The 20,306-nt window shown below is 42.9% G+C and overlaps 1 protein-coding gene across 3 annotated transcripts in view; it reads left to right on the top strand.

Annotated features, from left to right (window-relative positions):
- rnf6 (ring finger protein (C3H2C3 type) 6) overlaps positions 1-19,983 on the top strand; it is a 305,285-nt gene extending 285,302 nt beyond the window's left edge. For all 3 annotated transcript variants that reach the window (XM_041199839.1, XM_041199836.1, XM_041199837.1), the window contains 3 exons: positions 1,020-1,233; positions 13,989-14,096; positions 17,566-19,983. In XM_041199839.1, coding sequence (XP_041055773.1) covers positions 1,041-1,233; positions 13,989-14,096; positions 17,566-19,394 — 2,130 coding nt within the window. In that variant the 5' untranslated portion in view covers positions 1,020-1,040 and the 3' untranslated portion in view covers positions 19,395-19,983. The remainder of the gene's footprint in view (positions 1-1,019; positions 1,234-13,988; positions 14,097-17,565) is intronic.
- Positions 19,984-20,306: the final 323 nt, after the last annotated feature.

Raw genomic sequence — 20,306 nt, forward strand, 5'->3', positions numbered from 1 at the left:
CTTAGCAGAAAAGTGTTGACTTCTTTATTGGGGCACTGTTCTATAGATGACAGGCAGGCACCCTCACCCGCGTGGCCATTAATATGTGGCCCAGTATGAACAGAGACTGTATATATCGAAAAATATTTGGTTGCAGGAGGTATCACAGCTAAGTTGGGTGTTATCATCACTTGACTACAAACACCAACTTAGAGCAGGGGTAACTGAATAGTAACCAGAAGGAGAAACTGGCTGATATTTTCCCTTCCTTAGGATCTTTCTCTTGTCTTAACTAGCTGAAGCAATCGTGGGGAGGTACTTTCAAATTCAGCTGCAAGTAGGTGCTGCAGGATTTTTTGCTTTTCATCCTTTTGCCAAGTACTGTGGCTCTGTGCTGCTGCACATGACTGTTTGGCCAGCAAGATGTCATTGGAGATTAGGATTCAAATCACCTGCCCTGGATTATGTTTTTTGTCATAAAACTATCTATCTTGTTTCCCTAATGCAATCTGTTATCAAAACTTGGAGAAACACAGGAAATCTGGTGAAATGGAAGAATAAGATGAGAAACAATTGGTTCTTGGGTTTTACATTTCTACCAACTATTCCCAAGGTCAGCAGTAAATTCAAAATAATGATTTCAGATAGTGTGCTGGATACCAGGTTGACAGAAAATTCAGGAGCCAGTTGAAGAAAAAATGAAATTTGCAGCAAGGCGAATAAGCTGAAAAGGCAAGTAGGCAAGTTACATGGCAACCATCAATAAAAGTAAATCGGGTACATTATTATTTCAAGCTAACTGACAATTTACAAAACTAATCAATTATTGAAAATGTCATTTTTTTTACTGCGGACATACAGGAAGATTTCTTGTGCAATGTGTAGCAAAACTGTGAATATATAAAATCAGAGGACTGAATGCACTTTGATCCATTTTTGTACATTGCTTATTTGATAACTGGGAAGCATGTGTTAAGTTTCCTGCTTGGGGAATGCTGACTCTTGTGAGATGTAACTTTGCCTTATTGGTTACTTTGTAGCTAGTTGGAATTCCCAGCACCATGGACCCTCCTCATCCTGCCAATCACAGAGGAGATCAACAGTCTCCCACAGAAAGCATCAACCGTAGTGAAGATGAGCGCAGCCGACAATTGGAGCGCCTGAGCCGAGAGGAAGCGTACTATCAATTTATCAATGACCTTAGCGAGGAGGACTACCGACTTATGAGAGACAGCAACCTTCTTGGCACTCCAGGTAAACTAATAGCATATCCCAGAGAACCAGACGTTTTTAAAGAAAAAAAGTAAAAGAAAATTATATTGTGTTATATTTTAAAACCAAGCATAAACATTATGCCTCAAACAAACCTAGTTCTGTTCTAAATTATGCTTTACAACTTTGTGAATTACTCTCAAAGAAATAGAATCCAACATATTCTGGATATATTTGTCACTATCTGGTACAAGCAAGAATATCTGCCCATGCGGATCAAAGTGTCATCGGATTATAGAGTCTCCTACTTGACCTCATTTTCCCAGATCTTAAAGCTGTGTAACTTTCAGTCTTTCCCTTTTCCTATCATCTTTAACCAATTTAAATACAAGCTAGAGACATCTACTTGGCTTCCTGATTTACCTTGTCTTCTCTTTCACGTGCTCCAACTTCGGTGGTATCTGATATTATGAATTCTGGCTCTTCACTTTGTTGCTCACTTGAAATATGTGTAATTTGTTTTGCATTTAACTAACATTTTGAGATTTAGTTGCACTATCTTGTAAATTCAGTGCTTCAAGTTGTAATGCAGCACAATACTATGTATTGCATACTATTGTAGAAATTAGGTTTGACACAATTTTGTGCTTGAAATTATTTTTTGAAATTTAATTGTTGCATTGATTTTCATGTCACTGAGCTAAGTGCTGGTGACATTGCACACTAAGTCTACATTTACCGACTTTTTAACACTTTCCAAGCTAGATTGATGTAGGGTAGAAAGGTTACAAGCTTGACTACAATGTTGCCAAAACAAAGCTCCTACTTCGACCCAAACCTGGTCAGCCCAATATTCGACCTCCCATATATATTGAAGGAGACAATCTGGAATATGTTCAGCCATTCCCATACCTTGGCAGTTACTTCTCTCAAAAGGCCATCAGTGACAAGAAGATTCAACACCAGATCAGCTAGGCCAGCTCAGCCTTCTACAGATACCGGTAACAAGTGTTTGACACTAAGACCTCTGCAAGTCAATAAAGGTTCTGGTGTACAGAGTAGTTGTCGTCACCGCTCCTGTACTGCACTGAGACCAGGACTGTGTATCAGTGAAATAGCACAAGAGAAGTTCCATCAGTAATGTTTCTGCCACGTCCTCTGGATTCAAATGGGAGGAAAGTCAAACAAACTCTGGTGTCCTTATTGAAACCAGCGCCACAAGCATTCAGACAAAACATTACCAGCTCCTGCTTTCTCAACTTTCAAATGGCCAACCTTCCAGGGGATAGCAAAGAAAGTACTTCAAAGACACTCCGCAGGTCCCTTTGAAGCACGGCAGCATTGAAATGAATGGCAGGGATGAGCTAGCTATCAATCGTTCGAAATGGCACAACTTGTCTGTCAAGCTGCATCATGCTTCAAATCCAAATACCTTAATGATGATGCAGAGTGGCGGCAGAAGAGGAAAGAAAAGGAAGAAAATTCTGCACCTTGGATCCCAGCACCTCAAGACTTCCTGCCTCGTGTCCAAAGATCTGCAGGTCAAGAATCGGCCTCTTAAGTTATATGAAGACCCATGTCAGAAACACTCGATGCTGAGTAGATGTCATTCTCTGTTCAAGGGACAGCTGATGATGATGAAATATAGTCCATGATGGAGCATCCACAACCCTCTGTGGTAGAGAATTCCCAAGATTCACAGCCCTTTGAAAGAGGAAATTTCTCCTCATCTCAGTCATAAGTGATCAACCCCTTCTTGAGGCTGTGCCTCCTTGCTCTAGATTCCCCATCCAGCAGAAACAACCTCTCAGTATCCACTTTGTTAAGCCATAGACTCAGAGGTCCATAGCACAGAAAAAGGCCCTTTGGTCCATCGAGTCTGCACCAGTCAAACAAGTACCTAACTATTCTAATCCCATTTTCCAGCACTAGGCTCATAGCCTTGTATGCCATGGCATCGCAAGTGCACATCCAAATACTTCTTAAATGCTTTGAGGGTTTCTGCCTTTACCACCCTTTCAAGCAGAGAGTTCCAAATTCCCACCACCCTCTGGGTGAAAAAATTGTTCCTCACATTCCCTTTAAATCTCCTGCCCTTTACCTTAAATCTATGCCCCCTGGTTATTGATCCCTCCATCAAAGGGAAAAGTTCCTTCCTGTCTACCCTTTCTATGCTCCTCATAATTTTATACACCTCAATCACGTCCCCCCTCAATCTCCTCTGCTCCAGGGAAAATAACCCCAATCTATCCAATCTCCTCTCATAACTAAAACTCTCCAGCCCAGGCAACATCCTGGTAAATCTCCTCTGCACTCTCTCTATAATGTGTATTCCAGAACTGCATGCAATACTCTAGCTGTGGCCGAACCAGCATTTTATACAGTTTCAGCATAACCTCCCTGCTCTTATATTCTATGCTTCATCTAATAAAGGCAAGTATCCCATATGCCTTCTTAACCACCTTATCTACCTGTCCCGCTATCTTAAGGGAACGGAGGACATGCACACCAAGGTCCCTCTGATCCTCAGGGTCCTACCATTCATTGTGTATTCCCGTACCTTATTTGTCCTGCCCAAGTGCATCACCTCACACTTAACCAAATTAAATTCCATTTGCCACTGATCAGCCCATCTGACTAGCCCGTCTATATCCTCCTCACTATTTACCACTCTGCCAATTTTTGTGTCATCTGCGAACTTACTGATCAACCCTTCTTCATTCAAGTCTAAATCGTTTATATATACCACAGATTATAAACAGCAAAGGACGCAACACCGATCTCTGTGGAACCCCAGTGGACACAGGCATCCAGTCACAAAAACAAACCTTGACCATCATCCTCTGCTTCCTGCCACTCAGCCAATTCTGGATCCAATTTGCCAAATTGCCTTGGATCCCATGGGCTCTTACCTTTCTTCTCAGTCTCCCATGTGGTACCTTATCAAAAGCTTTGCTGAAGTCCAAGTAGACTATGTCAAATACATTGCCCTCATCTACACACCTGGTCACCTCTTTGAAAAATTCAATCAAATTGGTCATGCATAACCTCCCCTTAACAAAACCATGCTGACTGCCCTTGATTAATCCCTGTCTCTCCAAGTGTAGATTAATCCTGTCCCTCTGAATTTCTTCCACTAGTTTCCCCACCACTGAGGTTAGACTGAGAGGCCTGTAGTTCCCTGTTTTATCTCTTCCTCCCTTCTTGAATGAAGCTACCACATTGGCTGTTCTCCAGTCCTCTGGCACCTCTCCTGTGGCCAGAGAGATATTGAAAATTATTGCCAGCGCCCCTACTGTCTCCTCCCTTGCCTCACTCAGCAGCCTGGGATACATTTCATCTGGGCCTGGAGATTTATCTACTTCTCAGCCTGCCAGACCACTTAGAACCACTTCTCTTTCTATGCTAATTTCTTGAATTACATCACAGTCCTTCTGCCTGATTTCCATACCCATGTCGTTCCTCTCACCTTGTGAACACCGACACAAAGTATTCATTTAGAACCCTACCTATGTTTTCCGGTTCCACATACAAATTACAACTATGGTCCTTAATGGGGCCTACTCTCTCCCTAGTTATCCTCCTACTCTTAATGTACTTGTAAAATAACTTTGGATTTTCCTTTATTTTACCTGCCAATGTTTTTTCATGCCTCCTTTTTGCTCTCCTAATTTCTTTTTTAAGTTCCCCCCTACATATTGTATACTCCTCTAGGGCTTCTGCTGTTTTGAGCCCTCGGTATCTGCCATAAGCCTCCCTTTTTCTCTTTATCCAATCCTGTATATCCCTCAACATCCAAGGTTCCCTGGATTTGTTGGTCCCACCCTTTGTCTTTACTAGAATATGTTGGCCCTGTACTCTCCTTATTTCCTTCTTGAATGAGTCCCACTACTCTGATGCAGATTTACCTAAAAGTAGCTGCTCCCAGTCCACTCTGGCCAAATCATATCTGATCTTATTAAAATCGGCTTTCCCCCAATTTAGAACTTTGATTTCTGGCCCATCCTTGTCCTTTTCCATAACAACCTTGAATCTCATGGAATTATGATCACTATCTGCAAGATGCTCCCCCACCGATACCTCTACCACTTGCTCAGCTTCATTCCCTAAAATTAAGTCCAGACCGCTCCCTCTCTTGTAGGACCTTCTATGTACTGGCTTAAAAAGCTCTCCTGGATGCATTTTTAGAATTCCGCTCCCTCTAAACCTATCATAATATGACTAACCCAGTTAATGTTGGGTAAGTTGAAATCCCCCACTATTACTACCTTATTAGTTTTACACTCCTCTGAAACTTGCCTACATATCTGCTCTTATATTTCTCCCTGACTGTTTGGGGGTCTATAATACGCTCCCAGCAATGTGATTGCTCCATTTTGTTTTTCAGTCTACTTATATGGCTTCATTTGAAGAGCCTTCTAAGATGTTATCCCTCCTTACTGCTGTAATCAATTCCTTGATCAATATTGCGATTCCCCCTCCTCTTTTACCTCCTTCCCTGTCTCGCCTGAAGACCCTATATCTTGGAATATTGAGCTGCCAATCCTGCCCCTCTCTCACCCATGTCTCTGCGACAGCAATGACATCATACTTTCATGCGAAAAACTCAGCAGGTCTGGCAGCATCGGCGGAGAAGAAAAGAGTTGACGTTTCGAGTCCTCATGACCCTTCAACAGAAGGGTTTCTTCTCCGCCAATGCTGCCAGACCTGCTGAATTTTTCCAGGTAATTCTGTTTTTGTTTCGGATTTCCAGCATCTGCAGTTTTTTTGTTTTTTTCATACTTTCATGCATTAATTTGTGCCCTCAACTCATCTGCCTTATTCGTCAGACTCCTTGCATTCAAATAAATACCTTCCAACCTTGCTAAACTCCCTTCTGCCTTAACTGACCTATAATTTCTATGCCTTCCAGACTCACTTGCTCTCTCCTAATTTTGGCTGTGCATCTCCCCCTGCTGAACCTCCTCTCAGGAGCGCATCCCCCTGCCAAGTTAGTTTAAACCCTCCCCAACAAAACTAGCAAACCTCCCTGCAAGGATGTTGGTCCCATTCCAGTTCAGGTGCAACCCATCCGCCTTGTACAGGTCCCACTGCCCCCAGAAACGGTCCCAATATCCCAGAGATCTAAAGCCCTCCCTCCTGCACCATCCCCCCAGCCACGCATTCATCTAGACTAACCTCCTATTTCTATACTCACTAGCGCGTGGCACCGGAAGTAATCCAGAGATTACTACTTTTTTGAGGTCTGTTCATCTGTTTCCTAGCTCCCTAAATTCTGCTTGCAGGACCTCATCCCTCTTTCTACCTATGTCATTGGTACCAGTATGTACCACGATCTCTGTCTGTTTGTCCTCCCCCTTTAGAATGCCCTGCAGCCATTCAGTGACATCCTTGACCCTGGCACCGGGGAGACAACATAGCATCCTGGAGTCACGTCTACGGCCGCAGAAATGCCTGTCTGTTCCCCTTGCTATCAAGTCTCCTTCCACTATCCCCCGCCCCCCCTGCTCCCCATACAGCTGAGCCACTCAGTGCCATGAGCGTAGCTGCATTCCCCAGAGGAACCGTCACCACCATTTTCCAACACACAAAAACAGTTCTCGACCGAAATGCACCTGGGGATTTCCTGATTACCTGCCTGACACCTTTCTTCTGACAGCTGACCCATTCCCCCTCTCCCTGCACTTCCATAAGCTGTGGGCTGACCACGTCAAAAAATGTGCTATCCATGAAACACAGCCTCGCGGATGCACCTCAGCGCCTCCAGCTAATGCTGAAGCTCCGAAACTCGGAGCGCAAGTAACTGCAGCTGGTGGCACTTCCTGCACACTTGGTCGGTCAGTGCAAGGAGCGTCCAGGACTTTCCACATGTTGCAGGTGGTACATAATACGGGACTGAGCTGCCCTGCCATGTCTCTCGTTGAAAGAAAAACCCTTTAAGTTAAATACAGTTAAAAAAAACGTTAAATTATTTATGTACTTTAAATAAAAACTAGAACCCTTACCTTTCCTTAGCTTAATCTATTTTGAACTGGAGAAAAAAACTGGAGAAAATCACTTACCCACTACTCATCAATCATGTCTCACCTTTGTGCTGATGTCACTTTTTGAAGCTTCCCCACACTCAAGCCGGTTCTGATCTCTCTGACACTCTCTCGTGCTGTCTTGTGATGTCACTCTTGTTACTTTTCAACAAGAACTGACTGCAGGACACTCTTCCCAGACTGCTTCACTGCGATGCTGACTGCAGGACACTCTTCCCAGCAGCCCCTTCAGAATCTTGTACGTTTCATTGAGATCACTTGTTCTAAACCCCAATGATTATAGGTCCTAGTTACTCAGCCTTATCTTTGGACAAACTTCCATTCCAGCGATCAATTTAGTGAATCTTTGCTGTACTGCCTCCAATACAAGTATATCCTTTCTTAAATGTGGAAACTAAAACTGCACACACTAATCTAGGTGTGGTTTCACGAAAACTCTGCAATTGTAGCAAGACTTACTTGTTAATCCAATACCCTTGCATAAAAGACCAACATGCTACTGCTATCCTAATTCGTTCCTTGTGCAAGCACACACAAGGCTCTTTGAACATCAACATTTACAGGTTTCATGCCTTTTACGAACATGCCGCTTTTCTTTTCTACACCAAAGTGTGGATCGCCTCATTTCTGCACATTATAATTCACCTGCCATCTTGTTGCCCACGTACTTAACGTGTCTATTAATCCTTGTAGCATTTATGTGTCTTCCTCACACCTTGTATTCCCATCAAGATTTGTATTATCAGCTAAATGGGATAAATTTAGAACAGATCTAACAACTCAAGACTGGGCAACCATGAGGAGCTGTGGGCCATCAGCAGCAGCAGCAGAATTGTACTTGACCACAATCTGTAACCTCATGGCCCGGCACATCCCCCACTCTACCATTCCCACCAAGTCGGGGGCTCAACCCTGGTTTAGTGAAGAATGTGGAAGGGCATGCCAGAAGCAGCACCAGGCATATCTAAAAATGAGGTATCAACATGGTGAAGTTACAAAACAGGAATACTTGTGTGCCAAGTTGCACAAGCAGCAAGTGATAGTCAGAGCTAAGCGATTCCACGGTCAGTAGGCCAGATCTAAGTTCTCCAGTCCTGCCACATCCAGTCATGAATGGTGGTGGACAATTAAACAACTCACTGGAGGAGGAGGCTCCACAAATATCCCCATCGTCAATGATGATGGAGCCCAGCACATCAGTGCAAAAGATAAGGCTGAAGCATTCGCAACAATCTTCAGTCATAAGTGCTGTGTGGATGATGCATCTCTCCCTCCTCCAGAAGTTCCCAGTGTTACGGGCCAGTCTTCAGCCAATTAAATTCACTCCACGTGATACAAAAAACGGATGAAGGCACTGGATAATGCAAAGGCTATGGGCCCTGACAATATTCCGGCATTAGTACTGACAACTTGTGCTCCAGAACTTGCCGCGCTCCTAGCCAAGCTGTTCCAGTACAGTTACAACACAGGCATCACCCTGGCAACATGGAAAATTGCCCAGGTATGTCCTGGGCAGGACAAATCCAACCCGGTCAATTACTGCACCATCTGTCTACTCTCCATCAATAAAGTGATGGAAGTAGTCATCAACTATACTGTCAAGCAGCATTTGCTTAGCAAAAACCTGCTAGCTGATGCTCAGTTTGGGTTCCACCAGGGTCACTCAATGTCTGACCTCATTACAACCTTGGTTCAGATATGGACAAAAGGGCTGAACTCCAAAGGTGAGGTGAGAGTGATTGCCCTTGACATCAAGGCAGCATTTGACTGAGTGTGGCATCAAGGAGCCCGAGCAAAACTGGAGTCAATGGTAATCGGGGAAAACTCTCCACTGGTTCGAGTCATACCTAGCACAAAGGAAGATGGTTGTTGGAGGTCAATCATCTCAGCTCCAGGACATCACTGCAGGAGTTTCTCAAGGCAGTGTCCTAGGCCCAACGATCTTCAGCTACTTCATCAATGACCTTTCTTTCATCGTAAGGTCAGAAGTGGGAATGTTCACTGATGATTGCACAATGTTCAGCACCATTTGCAACTCCTCAGATACTGAAGCCGTCCATGTCCAAATGCAGCGAGACCTGGGCAATATCCAGGATGGGCTGTCAAGTGGCAAGTAACATTTGCAACACACAAGTGCCAGGCAATGACCATCTCCAGCAAGAGAGAATCTAACCATCGCCCCTTGATGTTCAATGGCATTACCATTGCTGAATCCCCCACTGTCAACATCCTGGGAGTTATTATTAACCAGAAACTAATCAGACTAGCCATATAAATACTGTGGCTACAAGAGCAGGTCAGAGGCTTGCAATTCTGCAGCGTGTAACTCCACCTCCTGACTCCCCAAAGCCTGTCCAGTATCTGCAAGGCACAAGTCAGGTGTGTCCATCTAGAACAAAGCAACCCACTTGATTGGCGCTCCATCCACAAGCATTCACTTCCTCCATCACCAACGCACAGTGGCAGCAGTGTGTACCATCTACAAGATGCACTGCAGAAACTCAGCAAGGCTCCTTGGACAGCATCTTCCAAACCCACAATCTCTACCATCTAGAAGGACAACGACAGCAGATACATGGGAGCACCACTGCCTGGAAGTGCCCCTCCAAGCCACTCACTATACTGACTTGGAAATGTATCGCTGTTCCTTCAAAGTCGATGGGTCAAAATCCTGGAATACCCTCCCTAACAGCACTGTGGGTGTACCTACACCACACGGACTGCAGCGGTTCAAGAACGCAGCTCTCCACCACCTTCTGAAGGCCAATAAAGATGAGCAATAAATGCTGGCTTAGCCAGTGACATCCACATCCCATGAATAAGATTTTTTAAATTCAGTCATTTGTATGGATTATCAACAGCTGAGCCCCAGCACTGATCCTTGCAACATTCCACCAGTCACAGCCTGTCAACTTGAGAGTGTGCCATTTATGCCTATTCTTTGTTTCCTGAGCATTTACTGATCTCCTGTCTCTGCTAATATATTACTCCCAACTCCATGAGCCCTCATCTTGTCTATTAATCTTTTGTGTGGCACTTATTCAATGCCTTTGGAAATCCAGGTATACTACATCTACTGGTTCTCTTTTATCCACCCTACTAGTTACATCCTCAGAGAACTCTTAAAGTTGTTAAACTCTTTTTCTTCCCATAATCTCCACCCATACTGATTCTACTTAAGATCTTGGCTCAGATAATTTTCGCACTAATGTCCTTATCATCCTTTGCTATCAGGGCTACTGCTCCTCCCTTGTTTTTGACTATGTTTCGAAAAATTGTGTACCCTAGAATAATTTACTCTTGGGGAGTTTTGTGGGCGGTGTTGGGAAATGTACTTTTTTTTCTGTTTTCCTCCCATGTAAACAACTGCTAAGCAGAAGCTTAATTATTTCTGATCTGCTTTTGTATGTTATCAAGTGGCAGCAGTAGCACTCAACTCTTGGTTAATCAGGGCAAAGTGCCAAAAGCAATTGGTATGGAAGCTTCAACATCTCTGAATCTCTTGACCCAAGTTGCCCAAAAAATGACTTGTTAATTTGAGGCACAGCATACTGACTTTTGTCATCCAATTTTGTGGGTCCCCTGCTGCGCGCATCCATTGCAGACTGTAGACATTGTCATGGGACAATTTAAAGGACATTCATTAGCCTTGGGAAAGCTGTTTTGTGCCTCTCCCTTTCACTTCCGTTCATCCTCATTATTCTCTTTTCCTTCCAAAATATGCAGAAGTGCATTGTGCATTTGGCTGAAATCTTAGATCAATCTTGGACTGTTGAGCTGTTTGGAGATGCGACATTGGATGTAGATATAGCTATATGTCTAAACCCTAGGCCACTGATGATTTAATTGGAGTTGTCTCATATAAAATTTTATCAATGATGGGCTGCACTGCAGACACTGAGAGAAGGGCACTGCTTTAGCAATAGCCTCACTGATGCCCAGTTTGGGTTCCACCAGGGCCACTCAGTTCCTGACTTCATTACAGCCTTGGTTCTAACATGGACAAAAGAGCTGAAATCCCGAGGTGAGGTGAAAGTGACTACCCTTTGACATCAAGGCCGCATTTGATTGAGTGTGGCATCAAGGAGCCCAAGCAAAGCTGGAGTCATTTGGAACCGGGGAAAACACTCCACTTGTTGGAGTCATACCTAGAACAAAGGAAGATGGTTGTGGTTGTTGGAGGTCAGTCATCTCAGCCCCAGGACATTACTGCAGGAGTTCCTCGGGCTAGTCTTCTCGGCTCAACCATCTTCAGCTGCTTCATCAATGACCTTCCTTCAATCATAAGATCAGAAGCGGGGATGTTCACTGATCACACAAGGTTCACCATTCATGACTCCTCAGACACTAAAGCAGTCCATATCCAAATGCTGCAAGACCTGGACAATATCCAAGCTTGGGCTGTCAAGTGACAAGTAACATTTGTACCACACTAGTGCCTGGCAATAACCATTTCCAGCAAGAGAGAATCTAACCATTGCACCTTGACATTCAATGGCATTATCATCACTGAATCCCCCACTCTCAATATCCTTGGTGTTACCATTGACCAGAAACTGAACTGAACTAGCCATATAAATACTGCGGCCAGAAGCACAGGTCAGAGGCTAGGAATCCTGCAATGAGTAACTCCACCACCTGATTCCCCAAAGCCTGTCCACCATCTACAAGGCACAAGTCAGGAGTGTGATGGAATACTCTCCACTTGCCTGAATGAATGCAGATTCCACAACACTGAAGAAGCTTGACACCATCCAGGACAAAGCAGCCCACTTGATTGGCACCCCATCCCCAAACATTCATTCCCTCCACCACCAACGTACAGTAGCAGCAGTGTGTACCATCTACAAGATGCACTGGAGGAATTCACCAAGAGTCCCTAGACAGCACATTCCAAACCTACGACCAGGACCATCTAGAAGGCCAAGGGCAGCAGATAGATGGCAATACCACCATCTGGAAGTTCCCCTCCAAGTCAATCACCATCCTGACTTGGAAATTTCTCAACATTCCTTCACTGTTGCTGGGTCAAGATCCTGGAACTCCCTTCCTAATAGCACCGTGGGTGTACATACACCACATGGACTGCAGCGGTTCAAGAAGTCATCTCACCGCCACCTTCTCAAGGGCAATTAGGGATGGGCAGTAAATGCTGGCCCAGCAAGCAAAGCCCTCATTCTGTGAATTAATAAAAAAAATCCTTCCTATTCGTCCCAGTAACTAATGTAAAATACTGCAGATACCCCACTAAGTCCTATACCACCTGTAATCTTACACTAATCTGTGGTTCCACTTCAGTCAGTAGTAATGGGTGAATCCTCGTATAGTGATCATTTGCTATTCCTGCCCAGTGCATATTTACATTTTTGCTACTGTATTATGTGTTGCATGATCTCAGACCTCCGTTCAGGGTCATCTGTGGAGAGAAAGGATTACTAGCATATGCTTTTCTATTAAACCAGTATCATCAATACAGTTAACATATCCTCATTAAACATTTACTGTATAGCAGTGCATCAGCATTGGAACTATTATTAAATCTCTAATTTTTGAGCATACCTTACATTCTTGAAAGCCTATCAAAGTTACCAAGATACTTAGCAGATTCAATGATGGAGCCTCTCACTTTAGTCACTTATCTTCAATTCAGCGCCTGCAGCTCTGGGTTTTTTTTTGACAGTGTTTGAGTGTAGTCTTTTTTTTAATAGGGTGCAGTACTAAGCCTCTTTCTTATTTAGGAATAATAAGGAGATCAATTTCAACCATTAAGTGCTATGCTTCCACATTTCTTTTTTGTGATAGAATCCACTGAAATATTGTGCTATAACTTGCAAGTTCCAGGACAGCGTAAATGGGGGATGCCTTAAAGATGTGCTGAGGAAAGCCCCATGCTCCATCCCTCCACCTTCCTGAACATTCCCAGCTGAGGCTTGCATGACAATTGCCCAGAAGTGCAACCGTCCCTTGGGCAGTTGCCTTGCACTGGAAACCATCCGCAAATGCGATTTAAATCGCAAGCTTCTGATGGTTCCAACTGTTACACAATAATCCGGATTAAAGCAGCCATCATTACCAAAAAGACTACCCCCCCACCCAACCACCCCCAAACCCTACCCTCTTACTTTAGACACTTAACTTCTCCCTGGCCTGCCAAGGACCTTTACACTTGGCTGGACCTTTAACTTACCTGATTTATGGCAGCTCGTGCTGTGTATGAAAAAAGAGGGCATGGCCTCCTTACATCCGACTGAGCTGCCCTCATTGCTCGGACCTGGGGATGTGCTGCGCTGCCCGGATCTTGCATGGGGCATGAATCAAAAAGTCGGGCGAGATCGGATTGAAAAAAATTTCAGGTAAGCAAGTAGGAGTGAGTTACAACCTGACTCTGTCACTCATGGAAGTTCTGGCCCATTATAACTTCATACCAGTAAAGTAAGTTGATGTATATTAAATTTACTCTGCTTTTGCCAAAACAATAACTCACCGTTTACTATATACAACTGTCCGGAATACCTGCTCCCAAGTCGGAAAATCTGTCCATATACCTTGAATAATTCCAAGTGAGTTGAAATAGCTTAAATATGGATGTAACCTATTGTCTCTCATTGAAAACTTTCAAAATAAACATTTACAATTTCTTCTTCAATGGAATAAATGTAACTTTCAGTTTGTTTTGAATTTCTATACTTTACCAAGAATACAGATAAAAGTGTGCCAGAATATGTTCAATACTTTGTTTTGCTGTTGCTTCAGGTGAAATTACAGCAGAAGAACTACAACAGCGTTTGGATGGTGCTAAGGAGCAATTAACAACACAAAACGGTCTGGGTAACAGTGAACATGAACATAATCAGACCCAAGGTAAGTTTTGAGTCTGTGATTTGAATCACGATTGTGATCTTGATGACTATCTTTTGTACAGCAATGCAAAAAGGTAATGCTCTGGTATTGCAACATAGTATGTATGATGAAGGCAAGGCCACTTTTTTTTTTGTTACCAGAGAAACAAGCAACAGCAAATGGACTTCTGTCAAAAAGGATTTGCAGTTTACACTTTTTTCTTCAAACACATGGAGTTGCTTGCTGTTTCTTATGTCTCCAGATATTGAAGAAATGAGGAAGAAAATTAGCCCCTTGTCTGTCCTTCATCAGCTGTTCCCTTCTTCCATCTTTTCTACATAACGACCCTTCAGCAGTTTGGGCAGATGGACCACTTTTGTTTGCTGAGATTTCAGATGAAGTAGGGTAGGATGTATGGAACATAAACCACCAGTATTGGCCAGTTTGGCCAAATGGCTTGTTTATGGTGTTAGTTCTATGTATTGTGTTACGCCTTTACCAAAAGTTGCTTTTAACATTTTGGCCCAATACAAGGGGAGACACGGTGGGTTGGTGGTGGTGCTGATTAGCCCTTTGCCATTAGGATTAGGCAGATAATTATAGCAGATATCAGTGCCATCAACAGAGAAATTTTGCACATGACATTGGCCCGTTGCAGAATGCGAGCAATTAAATCCATTTTATACTTATTTTCCCCAAGTTCTCTGGTGATTGTAAGGTTTGGTGGGCTGTTTAGTTGGCTATGGTTGAATCACTGACTTTTGTTTCTCTCTTAAAATGGCGATTTGGAGGAACTGTATGTTGCTCTCCATTTGCAGCTGTTTCCTCCAGCAATATATCAATGTCATTGTTATCTTATGGAAGAATCCTGCAAAGAATAGATAAATAAAGTGGACAGTTTAATGCTGGCTATTTTGGTATTCAGGCTGAAATAAAACAGGATTTACCTTTATTTGGACAAAACTAATGTGATCAATAAAGCACATTAATGCATGGGTTGGGATGCATAAAACATATGGGATCATTGCCACTGCCCACAAAACTTTTTCTGGCCTGATGATATCCATTATCAACTGGTCCAATACAAAGAGAGACACGGGTGGTGGTGGTGGTGCTGATTAGCCCTTTGCCATCAATATTAGGCAGATAATTATAGCAAATATCAATGTCACCAACAGGGAAGTTTTGCACATGAACGTTGGCCCATCACAGAACACAAGCAAAATTGTGGCTGAAGCAGAAATCGATCAGTGCAGCCTCTCCAGGGCAAATCCATCGAGTACAAGAAGAGACTAAGGAAGGCGAGGAAGCACCTCCTTTTCACAGCAGTAGCTGTCTTTTTCAGTTTTTTTTCAAGGTCCAAGTTTTTTCCTGCATGAGTGAATGGGTGAGGTAGTTAGGTGTAATGGGGGGAGTGGTCCGGTTAGTGGGGCTTGGTTATGATGCCCAGTTGAGTTACACAGCTATTAAAACAGATATTAAACCGCCTTAATGTTTCCTGGGTTAGTATGCAGATAAGTCCAGCATTATCTGCCCCAAGTCTCCGCCCTAAGCTCAGTGTCGGAGACTTTCGCGGAGGGTCCGAGGCAGCAGGGAATCAGTCCATTGGAAATTTAAATTTCCCAGGCAATTCCCAAGTATGACTGCGTCAGAACATCCACAAGGTCCTGATGCACATCTCTCAACATACGTGAATCCAGGGACTGCAAGATTTGGACCAGTGGTTTGGTCTCAACTGGAATTGTGTCCAATTCTGAGGGCTGTACCTTATGAAGGATGTGAAGACATTAGAGAGGGTGCAGATAAGATTTTATGAGAATGGGTTCAGGAGCGAGGGACTTTCAGTTAGATGTATAGATTGGAGTTGTTCTCCTTGGATAAGAGAAGATTGAGAGGAAATATAGAGATGTTGAAAATTCAAGGATCTCGACGAAGCAGATAGGTAGAAATTGTTTCCATTGACAGAAGGTTCAAGAATCAAAGGACACCAATTTAAAGTGATTGGTAAAACAACAAAAGGTGACACGAGGAAAAACCTTTTTTTGTGCAGCGAATGGTTAGGATCTGTAATACATTGAATCTGTCTCCACCAGACTCTCAGACAATCATGGCTTTCCAAAGGGAGTTGGATAATCTGAAGAGAGTAGATTTGCAGGGCTGCAGGGTGTTGAATTAACTAAGTTGCTGTTGCAGAGAGCTGGCGTGGGCATGATGGGCTCAATGGCCTCCTGTGTTGTGCACGTTCTATAATTCTAAGTACATTAGTATCTTAACTTTGCATATCTAGTTTGTTTTTGTCAGAAAATAAATTATTATATTCTAAACCAAAAAAACACTTAGTACAAATGCAAAATACTGCAGCAGTGCCTGACCTGAGTATTGCCAGCATTTTTGTTTTTATTTCAAAAAAACACTTTGTTGTACATCTTTGACAGATTGCAAGAATACAGCAAGGATGTTAAGGTTGGAGGCCGGACCAGTGCAGATATATTTTAATCCGTCTGAAGGTCTGATCCACCGCTCCGCTTCATTTTTCTCACCAGTCCTCTCACCACCAAAGTTCAGGAATTACTCAGCCATTCAACAAGACTTGGTTAAATTAAATAGAGTATCAAACATTATCATTTAATTTGGCAAGTCTGGACTTCTGTGTTTCTTTTTCATGTTTCCCAAGAGCCTAAGGTGGTGTTACCAGTTAGTGCCAAGTGGCACAGCTCCTGAATGTATCATACTAGATTTTCCTTTTCGGGACAGAAATGTACAAACAAACAACTGTGCTTTTTAGGTGTTACAGCAGCACCATTATTTGCCAATGCTATGCTCCTTTGGTGGCTATTGAGGATGCAAGTAAAGCTGCACAAAGAATTAAATTGCACGTTGTTATATAAGAAGCCATGGTGTAACTTGAAATTTTATACTCAACTAAGAGTTTGCACCAGCAGAGCTGAGGTTAAATGCTTTACTAATGACTGCTGACCTGTGCATTACATTGGCTATGTCAAAACAAGCTCAAGTGCTTTCACAATTGGGGGAGATGGCAGTGTAGTGGTAATGTCACTGGACGAATAATCCAGAGCTCATGGGGTCCAGTCCCACCATGGCAACTGGTGGAATTTAAATTCAATTAATAAATCTGGAATTAAAAGCTTGTCTCAGTAATAGTGTCATGAAACTGTCATCAATTGTTGTAGAGACCCATTTGGTTCACTAATGTCCTTTTTAGGGAAGGAAATCTGCTGCCCCAAACTTGGTCTGGCCTCCATGTGACTCCAGGTCCACAGCAATGTGGTTGACTCTGAACTGTCCTCTGAAACGGCCTAGCAAACCATTCAGTTCCACAGCAGTTGGGGATGGACAACAAATGCAGGCCTTGCCACCTCCCATGAAAGAATAAAAAAGACTTAATTATTAGGAAGTCATAATCTAGCCAAAAGGTTAAGCAAATATTTCTGGAAGATTTAATGAGATGCATTTTTGTTTCCCTGTTTAGGCTCTGACACACCAGGAGAAAGTTCTAATAGCGATTCCCTTCTTGAGTGGCTTAACACATTTAGACGTACTGGAAATGCCACCCGTAGCGGACAAAGTGGAAACCAGACCTGGAGAGCTGTTAGCCGTACAAATCCTAACAGTGGCGAGTTTCGTTTCAGCCTTGAAATCAACATTAATCATGAGCATGAAGCTGGCAATGGTCAGTCTTTGGACACATCTGTAGTAGAAAATAACAGGAATCGAAACATAGAAAATGCCCACCCACAAAGTTTGTTGAGTTCTGTTGCCAGTCGTACAAGAAGTCGAACTCGAGCCCAAGTCCAACTGGCTGATGAACAGACAAACTCTGAAAGCAATTTTGGAGGCACAGTGAGGATTGAGGAAGTTGAAGCCATGGAAGTTACTCCACCTTTAGCCCAAAGGCGTATCAGAAGCAGAACTATTGAAAGAGCTACAAGTAGGCAGAGACCTAGGAGGCAAAGTGCAAATCGACAAGCTGCTTTAAGTGTAGCTGTTGAACGACAAGTTGGTAGACGAAGAACAGGACGGCATAGCTTTAGAACAATACAGGAAGAGGAGCAGCAGGATTGGATTGAGCCTGTAGAGTTGCAAAGGGACAGCATTCAAACCGCTGTGAGAGAGAGTAATGTGCACAGGCAAATGGAACAGCACAGATCTTCTCGGAACTTTCAAACCAGACGAAGTCGATCACCCTTGCGTAGAGAAAGTGTTACTATAAATTCTTCGGATGGGTCTCTATTCCAGCAGGAAGATTATATACAGCCGAGACAGAACGTGAGAAGGCAACGGACAATGGACCAATCCACCATGACTACTGAGGAACTGCAGGCTGTCAGTAGCAATTCTTCTGCGCAATCAACAGTTGGTGGAATGCTTAGACAAGAAGCTATGGATGAAGGAGATGTAAACCATTCCAGTGGATCCTCTGTAGCTGTTCGAAGGCACCCAACTATTATGTTAGATCTTCAGGTTAGAAGGATACGTCCTGGAGAAAACCGAGATCGTGACAGTATTGCTAATAGAACTCGATCCCGTGTCCGTATGGCAGAAAATACCGTGACTTTTGAAAGTGACAGTGGTGGTTTCCGCCGTACCATCTCCCGATCTGAACTTGCAGGTATTAGGACTTATGTTAGCACTATCCGTATACCTCTGCGCAGGATATCTGAAACTGGGCTTGGTGAGCCATCATCCATAGCCTTGAGGTCAATACTTCGTCAGATTATGACAGGATTTGGTGAATTGAGCTCTCTAATGGAGAATGATTCTGATTCTGAACTTAACCAAAGAGTTCAGCAGAATCCATCTGATGGTGCTGATTCAATTAGCTCGCAGATTAGTTCAAACAGCAATCTCTTGAACCCAAATAATGAATCAACTGACACATTAACAGGGGACCGATCAGGAATGAATGAAAGCATGCAGAACGAAATTCTTGACAATGCAGCTGAAAGCAGAGACACCAGACAAAGCCGAGACACAAATAGTTTAGTAGAAAATGGTACCCTGCCAATTTTACGGCTTGCTCACTTCTTTTTACTGAATGACGATGATGAAGAGGAACGTCAGAGGGGTCTGACCAAAGAACAAATTGACAATCTTTTAACTCGGAATTATGGAAACATCAGTGCAGAGAATGAAGTTAGCAAAACTTGCAGTGTGTGTATTAATGAGTATGCAGTTGGAAACAAGCTTAGAAGACTACCTTGTGCACATGAATTTCATATTCATTGTATTGACCGTTGGCTTTCTGAAAATTCCACCTGTCCTATTTGTCGACAGCCTATTTTGGGATCCAGTAATTGATTGGGGAGGACGTTGTACACAAGCATCTTGTCCATTTTGGAAACTTTAAAGCACTAAAAACCTGAGTTATAGGAATTTGTAAAACAAATGTTATAGATTCTATTATAGAACCATGAAATACATTCTTATTGCTTCTTGCTGAAGCTTTATTTTTTTAGACATTTTTTGTTGAGCTGAGCACTTTGTCATTGGAATGATTGGAACTGAAAAGTGAGCCAAGCTGAAATATATTATTGTACATGATTAATCATATCTAATACATTTGTAGATACAATTGTGGTTTATAGTGTGCTCTTTTTGTTACAGGATAACAGTGCAAATTAACATAAGGCAATTGTCATTCAGTCCGACTTATAGTGCAAATCATCTGATGAGCAGAATTAAATTGCCCTGAATCATTGTTTATGATATATAAAATACGACTTTACAGATTGATAAAATGAGATTGGTATTCTGCAAATAAAAAGCACGCAAAACATTTGCAAGAGAATAGACTGATATTTCTGCCAAATTACAATGAAACTTGCTGATATTTACTACAAACTTTAAATTTGGAACCAGTATTCCTAATAAAGAATCATTTGATGTACTTTTTGCTAATATGTGCCTATGAATGTGACGAGACTTTGCTCCACTCTACTCTTGTCTCCTCTCCCGCCACCCCTGCTGCACCACCCATTCCTGAAAAACATTTTACTTTTTGCAGTATTGCCGTAAGTTACGCAAACATGGTAACCCAGAAACTGGTTACCTATGTCAGATTTCCTAATGTTTCCTGAGGTCAGTGGTCACAGCTTAACATTAATTTCCAAATTTATCTGGCGAATTTACCATTCTAGCACCTCAGATGGAAGGGGCTATTTCCATCTTGTGGATTTGGTGAGGCAGTTGCTTTAAAAAGTTCTCTTTGGA

The sequence above is a fragment of the Carcharodon carcharias genome, chromosome 11 (assembly GCF_017639515.1).
Source record: "Carcharodon carcharias isolate sCarCar2 chromosome 11, sCarCar2.pri, whole genome shotgun sequence".
Classification (NCBI taxonomy): Eukaryota; Metazoa; Chordata; class Chondrichthyes; order Lamniformes; family Lamnidae; genus Carcharodon; species Carcharodon carcharias.